At 40.6% G+C, this 9799-nt stretch overlaps 1 protein-coding gene across 1 annotated transcript in view; it reads right to left on the bottom strand.

The window, feature by feature from the left end:
• Positions 1–8602: 8602 nt before the first annotated feature.
• Positions 8603–9799, bottom strand: part of LUZP2 (leucine zipper protein 2) — a 125983-nt gene continuing 124786 nt past the window's right edge. Inside the window, exon 12 of the mRNA XM_085063262.1 lies at positions 8603–9271. Coding sequence (XP_084919388.1) covers positions 9128–9271 — 144 coding nt within the window. The 3' untranslated portion in view covers positions 8603–9127. The remainder of the gene's footprint in view (positions 9272–9799) is intronic.

The following is a 9799-nucleotide window of genomic DNA, read 5'->3' as shown; positions in this document are numbered from 1 at the left end:
ATGGCTGGGAGGAGTGTTTGTTGGGGTTTTGGGCTGACTGATGGGTGTGAGCTGCAGCCAAGATCTCCTGGAGATTAGAGAGCAAATAGGAGTGTGGCTCTGCAGCTACCTCTCCCTGTCAGAGCAAATGTGTCATCTGAGTAAACACACTTCTATTCTCTTTACCCATAGGTTTATTTGTCCAGAATAAGGTGAAGAATCAATAATCCTTGAAAGCCTCCTTTTTCCTTCCAAGTATTTTCATTTAGCCCACACAGCATATAAATCTGAAAGTGTTTTGGACAGAGGCATAGCTCCAGTCAGCCTTTATGAGGCCAAGGAGCTGCATTCTGTGTTTTCAAGTGAGTGATTTTGGCAGTGCTTTTAGGGTCTTGTTTAAGAAAGGAGAGATGGGATGAGCTCACAGTTTCTGCTGCCATGCACAGCCATGGTTGCTCATAAACACATACCTTGCTGCTCCTCTCCTAGGGGGAAAAGTGCTCCCTCAAATAGGGCTGTTGAACATAGAAGGGCCATGAGCTCATGGATTCCTTTCCTTTCCAGGGCATGTTTCAGACTGTTAAAATAAAATATAAAAAATATTAGGGATAAGGAAGGTCTGAAACAGCAAGTGGCCTCCTCTCACCACTCAAGATCCCTCTCATACCCTTGCCTACAGACACTGACCCAAGGACTTGTGCAAGGAGCACAGCACTGCTCAGTAAAGGGCAGGAGAAACACCCAAAACATCACAGTGTTAAGCACAGACATTAAACTAGGAATGGAAAATCCTGTCTTCAAAACAACATGGCTGCAGCTGCCCTATTAATTTGGATTAATAACCAGAGAGCTGGATGCAGAAGAGTTGGGATCTATTCCAGTTCCTTTCTGGGTCAACATGACCTCTGGCATGAGGGTCCCAGCACAACCCCCAGGCTGGCTAGATATCCAAATAAGTACTCACTAAACCTTGTTTAGATTTCACTGATCCCAGTTCTCCCATTGCAGAGAATACAAGCACACAGGATATTTAAGGAATTCTGCAGTACTTTCTGCTGCTGTCCCAGCAATGGGTACCTCTGTGAGAGGACATCCCTCTGCCTGGGAGGTGGATGCTAGAGGAAAAGCCCTTAGTTTAGCATTGTTGGAAGCAAACAAAGCAAAGATTCCTGGTTTTTTCTAATTTTACTTCACCCAGTCTGGCCTGACCAGGGCTGATGGCTGAAAACTTAAATCTTTTCAGCTGAAAGCTGAAAACTTCACTTCCAGCTGCAGCCTGTAAACGTGAAATCAGCTTTCTTAGAGCATCCTGTGATGAACAGCTTTGCTTATGACTTTTAATGTAACACCCTCAACAGCAAAATATAATTTGGATCAAGTTGGGAATTGTCTTTGGAAACCAATCTGAAGAAAGCAGAAAAATATGTTTTTCTTTAACTACGGGGTTTCTTCTTCCCTTGAACTGCTAATAATATTATTTGTCTTTTTATACATTTATGTGTTCTAGAAGTGTTCATAATACACTTGAGCCATGTACACCAATTCCAGAGCAACTATGGGAAATTAATGGCTCCAACTCTATTTTCTGCCACTGGAGGGCATTCATTGCCCTGAAAATGTTTTCAGGAAACAGAGAAGCTTGTCCTTTAACACACCATTTAGCACAACAGAAGCACTAGTTTTAGCACTAGAAGCAAAACTGAGACTGTCCCTACTCCAAGGATCTTGCTGGCAATACCAGGAGTTTCAGCTTTTGCTTTCCAAGGTTCATAAAAACTTCTAGTCTCCAGGATGAATATATTTTCAAGTAATTCCCCAAAGGGTGTGTGAATAGCACAGCCTTGTCTGGGCAAAGGCATCTTCATGAGTGTTTGTTGAGACAGTCTAGTGCTCAATGTTCCCTGACACTTGGGATTGAAGAGGGCTGGAAAATCATGTTGGCATCAAATAACAGCCATCAATAACTGCCTTCATCAACAGTTTTGTATTCTTGTGCTTCCTTTCATTGGAGCTCTCTGCTGAATGTATTGCATGTGTTAAAAAAAATTAGTAGAGGCTTAAATAGGTTCAGACTTGCAGCTAAAATGTCTGTTCAGAGCTTAACCCTGAGGTGCCATTTGGATCTTTGCAACCACTCCTATCTTTAAGTAACTTTATAATCACAAAAAGACATAGCAATCAGAGCATTGCTACACTGATAAGTGTTACTTATATTGTACATAGCAATCATCAGGGTACAAAACTCTGTGAGGTTACTACAGCATAGAATGTCCTGCTCAGTACCTCTCAATAAAATTTATTATATTTTTACCTGGGCAGTAATAATTATGCATTGCAATTTTCAAGTGTTTATTATTTAGTAGAACTCTTGCATAAATTTAAATTAGGTTTGCTCATACACCTGAATGGCTATATACAGACACAGTGTAAATATTTTTATATTTATCCATATATATTATCTGTTGGAAAAATTATACTGAGAAGAAACAAACATGATAGTGTTAAATAAAACTTTATTAAAATTTACAATGTTTCCTGGTTGGCTAAAGATCATTCAAACAATTGTTATAATAAAGCAGAATTCCCGTGAAATTAATTTTAATAACCTTGTTTTTCACAATACAAAAAAATTTCCTTGGTGATTAGTATGCAAAATATAGACAACAGAACCATATATATTCAGCAGTAAACTCATTAAAATTGCCTCAGTGTTTTTACTTAAAGTTCTCTGAACAAGTAACAATTACCTGATTCCCCCATGAAGTATTTCTGGGATGAATATTTGGGGGAAAGAACTTCTTTAGCTTAAAAATATATATATAAAAATCACTCTCTAAATTCAAGGATATGAGTTTCTTGTCTTCTTGGTTTTCAAGAAGATTAAGTGTGTCAAGATTCTCTTTTTCTACGCTGAAATTGGCATATTGAAAGATGCAGTTTAAGTCGCATTTTCCGAGACATTTTCTAGCGCTAAATGACTCATTTGAACAGGTGAGAAAAATGGAATAATAAAAATTTTTAAAAAATTGAAAAGGAAAAAAGCAAACCACAAAAAAAAAAAAAGAGACAACAAAACCAAAAAAACCTCAAAAACAGCAAACCAAAGGAAAATAAGCCCAGCACCACCACCTTTAAGTGGGGCTTTGCATTGAGAAGGAGAGCACAGACATTGAAGCTCTTTACTAACAGAGGTGTTACTGTTCATGTTTGGAAAAGTGATATTGTGAACAGATGTCTTAGTATTTGGAGAGGTGAGAAACTGCCGAGGGATGTGGTCAGAAATTCTCTTCTAAAAGATGAACAACGTCACTTGATTAGCTCTTACCTCCTTCGTCAAATCTGAAACCTCTAATTACTCTCAGTGCTGCTCTTTGCTCTTTTTCCAACTGGTCCACATCCTCTTGAACTGCAATGCCACAGGAGTCCAGCTGAGATTTGTCCAATACTGGAAATATCGGGAACATTACTGTATATATCAAGCAGTCTACATTCTTTCTCATGCATTTTGGTATTCAGCATTGCATCATCTTGTCCTTTACACAAGATTATTATACAAGATTATTACTTTGTTGACTTAACTCCCAGGAGAAAACCTTTCCCTCCCTCCTTTTTATGTTCCACTTTTTCCAGAGGTCCACCTCATAAAGCATTTTTCTTTCATAGGTTCTCTTATTTCAGATCCTTACTTTCAACTTCCAGCTGACTATTTAAAGCAGATTTAGGTCCTTCTTGCTCATCTGTCAGTGTGATGCTGTGGAATAAATAGTTATTACAGATACAAATCTCCTTGTTTTCTTCCAGCTTCTGGGGTAACTTGTGTTGCACATTAATACAAGTATTTCCTGGATTTTCATTCACATCATTGTGCTCCTTTGCGATACAAGTACTTGAAATATGAGTATTCAGATGGTTAAATTGGAAATCTGGCTTTGAAATGGAATTTTTCACTTCTTGTGGCTTTATTTTTGATTCAGGTGTGATGTGCAGAACTGTAAGTCTTGAACATAGTGCTTTTGTCAAATCTATTTTTCTTCCATCTAAGACACAGATTTCATGAGTTTGCTGGTGTCTTACTTACTCCATATTGTTCTGACCAGACTCATGATAGCATAATAAATCTATGAAAGTCTCATTTTTTTTTAAAGTTCTACTTATTTTTTGGGGTTTTTTTGCCAACAGAAGCTGCAATGATCCCACCAGCATCACTTTGGTCCTCATTTTAATCACCATCTATATTCCAAGTCAGAAATGGCTTTCTGTATCCTTTTACCGGCAATTTTTTCCTTATTGCTGTCCCTTAATCTTTTCCCTTCTTGTCTGTGAGAGCTCTCAAAGCCCTTACCACATGCAATTCGCAGCCTGCTTTTGAACCAACTTTTTCTGTGTTGCTGTTGCTGCTGGCAGAAATATTTGGTAGTGCTTTCACATTTAAAAACTGCTTGTGCAGCACCATGGCATCGCTACAGCTGCTTTCTGGGGGTGAGGCACAGAACTGACTCCACAACTCTGATAGTTATGAAGTAGGTATGTGTTTATTCCAGCTGGGGTGCATGGGCGGTAGCCCCTCCAAAGGCATGCACACCTCAGCAGCACTTCACTAGGTTTATATCAGGTTACAAATTACATATCCATAAAGTTAGACAAAGCCCGTATAAATATTCCTTACCTATCCCTGTTTCGTATTATAATGAGTTCAAAGTTCATTTAAATATGTTGGCACAAGCGCAGTGTCATGGATTAATTGTGGGTGAGAGTCCCAAATAATTAATGAGGGTAAATTCAGTAGTCTTCCTCAGGATGAACTCTTCACCCTGTTCCCTTGCGCATGCTCCCTTGGCTCTTGGTCCAAGTCCAAGCCTTAGAACTAACTTGTACCAGTTCTGGGGTCCGAGAGCAGGATGTTCTTGAGCAATGTGGGGTTTTAGGATTCCATGTGCTCTCTTTGTTTCCCCACTCGGTGTACCATTGGTTCATTTTGAAATATGCATTCTGCTGTACCCGAAATCTATTGGTGGGTTCCCTATGCCTGTCTTCCCTTCAGACTCCCCGGGACTGGCTCTGGGGGAGATAGTTCCTCCCCCTTCCTTTCCCTTTATAAGTTGATATCCGGATCAGCTCGAGGTCTCTGCATCTCTGGGCTGGCAGCCCTTATCCTGTCCAAGCCTTTCCTCCCCCCCTTTCTCCTCCCCTGCAACCTCCTTTTCCCCGTTACTCCAAATAACCTCCCTGCCAGAACAGAGATGGAGTCCAGTTCTTTTCTTAGCATCACGATATTCCTGCTGAATTGATGTGGTTTGGAGACTGACGCCATGCTGCGGAACCTCGGGGGCCGGGCGCCCCAGATCTGGTGGGATTACATGGACCCGGGATCCCGGTCCGGGCGGGAGCCGCCCTGTGCAGCCCTCCCGGCCCATGCTACATCAATGTTCAGTCACACTCAGTAGTTTTTCTCAATTATTTGTCTCTCTTCTCTCTATCCTCCCCGATACTAGGTAGGCACAAAATCATTAAGTGAATAATAAATTGTCTTCGGCGAGCAAATCTTAGTAAATCATTATCCAATCTGTGGCCTTCTAAATCAGTTCAAAAATTATTACTATTATTATCCAGCTTCTAGTTCTCTTAAATTAGTAAATTCTAGCTCACCCTAAATCAGGGGTACTTTGCTGTCAGCCTTTAAACAGCTTGGCTGAGCTGAAGTCAGCCTGGATGAGACATGACTGCAAGCCACCTGATAAAAGCCAAGGACCCACCAAAAGCCTGCGATCTGCTTCTGAAAGGAATGAGTAGCCAGGGAATTAGGAGCAGGAGGAAGGGGAAAGAGAGCCCTGTCCTTCTCACACTCTGCAGGGCTGAAAACAGTAGGGATGGGTGGGTGTTCTGTCCCACCCAAGGCTTGTTCACACCCACATGTAAATTGAACCCAGTGACAACTGGTGTCTGAACCATGGCCAAATTTAAGGAGCCTTCCACACAGAAGCAGCCAAGGATGTGAGATTTAACCACAAGGTGATGGCAGGCTCTCAGCTCTAGGTGGCCTCATCGGACTTGTAGTGGAGTAGCAAAATTTTTAGCAGATTTCCACACTTCTAACTGCAAGATCTGATAGCAGCAGCTCAGACCTGAATCTGGGAAGCTCCCAAACACTAAAAGATTTCCAAACAATTCTCTCTCCTCTGCTTACACACACACACACTACCAATGAGCAGTAGGACTATGCTATAGCATGGCTGTAATACCCAGTATGTGAGACACTCAACACTGTGAGCCAGCTGGAAGGGACCTTAAAGACTCTGCCATGGGCAGGGACACCTTCTGCTCGACCAGGCTGCTCAAAACCCATCCAGCTTGGCCTTGAAGACTTCCAGGGATAGGGCACATGGAAATATCTTGCTCTATTAGGATACCTTCTTCTGTCAATGATGAAATTCATACCTGTCCTGAAGACACAAACTACTGCCTTCAGCAAAGTTTTCTCGTGGTTGCCAAGTGGAGGGCAGAGCCTAGAGAGCCATGTGGGTGTGGAATCACAGCATTGCTGGAGGTGTGGCTTCAGGGAGAAGAAAAGGTGAATGCACAGCAGAAGCAGTGCCATTTTGCTCCTTTTTCTGGGTGAAAGGAGCTGTGCTGAGCCAAGCCTGGCTGGGCCCAGCTGAGCCAAGCACTGCAGAGCCCAACCAGCTGCCTGTGCTGGTCTCAGAGGGATCCCCTTGGAGAGGAGTGGTTGGTGTGGAAAGTCCCAGAGCAGTGTGGCACAGACAATCCAGTTTGGAGGATTTGTGTCATTGGTTATCGCTGCCTCAGGTTCAGGGAAGGGAAATGCTGGTTGTGGTGACATCCGTCCTTTTCTCCTCTGTCTCAGGAGGCCACATGGTACTGGCTGCAGTAGTGTCTGCCTTTCTGTCTTTATCTCAGCAGAGCTGTGTTGGAGGGGTCAGCACCTTTTATATGCAAATCAGCCTCTCTTTTGTATGCTTTGGTTGTTAATATTGTTGTTAATTTTTTGTGCCATTGCTGTTTTCAACTAAATCGTTCTTATCTCAACTCAGAAACTCTGGTTTTTGTCATTCTCTCAACAAAGGGGGTAGGGGAAATGGTTGAGTGGAGTTTAATTTCCAGCTGAGTTGAAACCACAACAAACATAAACTGCAAACACATGTAGGTAGGGGATTTACTGATTTCCAGTGAATCAACCCTTAACGTGTATTTTAAGTTCTGACATTTCAGAGCGAAGTGTTCTTCAATTCAATTGTGTTCTTCCAGTAAAACTACTTTTGTAAGTTTCAATGACATGAAGAAGCCAGAAGTACTGATAAAGGAGAAGAGGAAGGAGAAGCGAAGGTGAGTTGAAAGATAAAGTTTCATAGTTAGCTATTCAGGAAAAGAAAGAAAGGAGATGAAGACTGAGAGATTAGGGGAGAAGAAAATAAAACAACTGACAAGGAGCTTAATTCCCTTCTCATTAACAGGCCAAAGCATTGGCACAAGAGCACACCTCTCATTTTCTTCTCAGTTATTTTATCAAAAGGGGAGCATGACTACAGCATCAAGTATAAATAAATCTAAATTTACTTGCTTGCACCCTCCAACAGATTGCAAGTACAAAACAGCAGAGAATCTTTTGAAAGATTCTAATTGTAAAAAGAAATATTTTATACTGCTAAACTTAGTGAGCCACACTGGAATGCACTTGCAGTCTTAGGGAACAAGCTGGAAACTCCTAAGGTAATAAAAGCCAACAGGAAACACCAGAAAATGATGTCAAAAGAAGAAAAGGGATGTTTCTCTAGGAAGGCACCATGGCTGACAGACCAGCTGAGTGCATTTACACCAATACAACCAGGAGGAGCTGGAAGCCACTGTGCTGCTGGAAAATTATGACCTTGTTGCATCACTGGAACTCAGTAGGATGAATCCCATGACTGGAGTGTCACTAAGTGAAATAAAAGATTTGTCTGTTTTTGCTTTGAAACTGATGCAAAGCAAGAAAAAGTAAATTAATGTCAAATTAATTTAAATCCAGTCAAAACTGTGCTGCTGTGTGCCTTAGGACAAAGGTGGGAGTTTAGAAGTTACAACTGCTTAAAACACTTCTTGCAAGAGGAAAGCACAGCATTGCATCAGACAATTCTCTCTTCCTACTGCTCTTGAAAGATTTGCATCTCAACAAGATATGGCACATAATTCTTAAATTAGACCAGTAATGACACACACAGCAACAAGCAAAAACTTTCTCTCTTCCTTCCCCTCCCTTCCTTTCTGCTTTCTTATCATAGAGTGTGCAATCAAGGAGAAACTGAAAGAATCCTCGAGTGACAGAGTTTACTCCAACCAATCTGCTCCTCTCTGCTGGAGTGATCAAAGGCCAACTGTAGTGGAAAAAATAGGGCTTTACCCTTTAAAGTGCATTTTATCCTGTTGAGATCAGCACAAATATAAGGGATGAAACTGATTTCCCATGGTTGCCATCCAAGCTATGAAACTGGAACTCAGTACCACCTGCAAATATTTTTGCTAGAATCCCCCAAAGTAATGATCCTCTCAATCTCCATCCCTTAAACACCAATTCTGTCAGGTCTTCGCTGTTCAAAAATGGACTAGTTAAGATAGCAGTGAGAAAAAAAAAAGAACAAAATAAACATCTTTTATTGTGTAAGTAGATTGGAAATGGAATTACTGAAAGGTGAGTATACATGAACCCCCACTCCCAGTTCCCTTTTTACAGTTGCACTTAGGAATTGTACTTCAAATATGGTTACACAGATATTTCCCCCCCCAAACACACTGACTGCCCCTTAATCTTAATTTAAAAACCTAGTCTGCCATAAAGTTACATGAAATAGAACAGACTGAGAAAATACTTGAGAATGACTGTTGTTTACAAAGAAGGTAATTTATAGTATGCAATCACTGATAAGGTAGAACAAGAGTTCAAAAACTGGACTGCATTACAAAGCATTTCTTCAAACATCCATTTTGGATTATTGCTGGAAAGTACTAGTTGGTCTATTCTAGACTAGTTTACAAACATTCATAAAATAGTGAAAAATGCATGCTTTAGAAACTTGGGATATTTCATGCCTTTGAGCTAACAGAATATGAGGATGGAAACAAGTGATTGGCATTTTTCAGTGTGGATTAGTAGCATTTAGAGTTTTTTTTCTTGTGTGGTAAGCGATTCTCCATATTTTTTCTCTTTTTTTTCCGGTGATTTTTTATCTTCGTATTTTTTCTCTTTTTTTTCCGGTGACTTTTTATCTTCAGGTTTAGTCCATGGAGGGCTGTGCAACTTCTGTGGAGGTGAAAACAGCATCAGTGTAAACACTGTGTATAGAATGCATATATACAAAAGCAAAATTAAAAAGTATGTTAAAAATCCATGGCAATGGTGCACATAGAGCTGTATTTCTATTAAACTGATGTACCAGTCATAAACTGCTGCAGCAGAATATGATATTTGCCAACTGTGCCTAGAAAAGTGTTCTGATCTCTATTAAATGAAGCAGATTTAACAACCTTTACAGTGCAAAACCAAACAAGTCTGATGCTGCATACAGCTTCATATAATTGCAGATATGTAATTATTTTGGAAATCTCTCCCTTCTCCTGCTTCCAGGGCTAAATACATCACACTATCCAAAAAAGACATTTGAGTAGTAAGTCATTTGAGTATTAGTTTGTCAAATATTCAGTAGTTTTGCAAATTGTCACCATCCAGAAAGCATTTTGAACAGAGGAATTCCGTTCAGATGCAAAGTCTGAGCTAAGTACTCTTCTGAGACAGAACTTTGTGAAGAATGTGTAAGTAAATCTAAATAAA

This window comes from Lichenostomus cassidix, chromosome 5 (assembly GCF_008360975.1).
Source record: "Lichenostomus cassidix isolate B80296 chromosome 5, HeHo_3.0, whole genome shotgun sequence".
Lineage (NCBI taxonomy): Eukaryota > Metazoa > Chordata > Aves > Passeriformes > Meliphagidae > Lichenostomus > Lichenostomus cassidix.
This window is presented reverse-complemented; position numbering and strand designations above follow the sequence as displayed.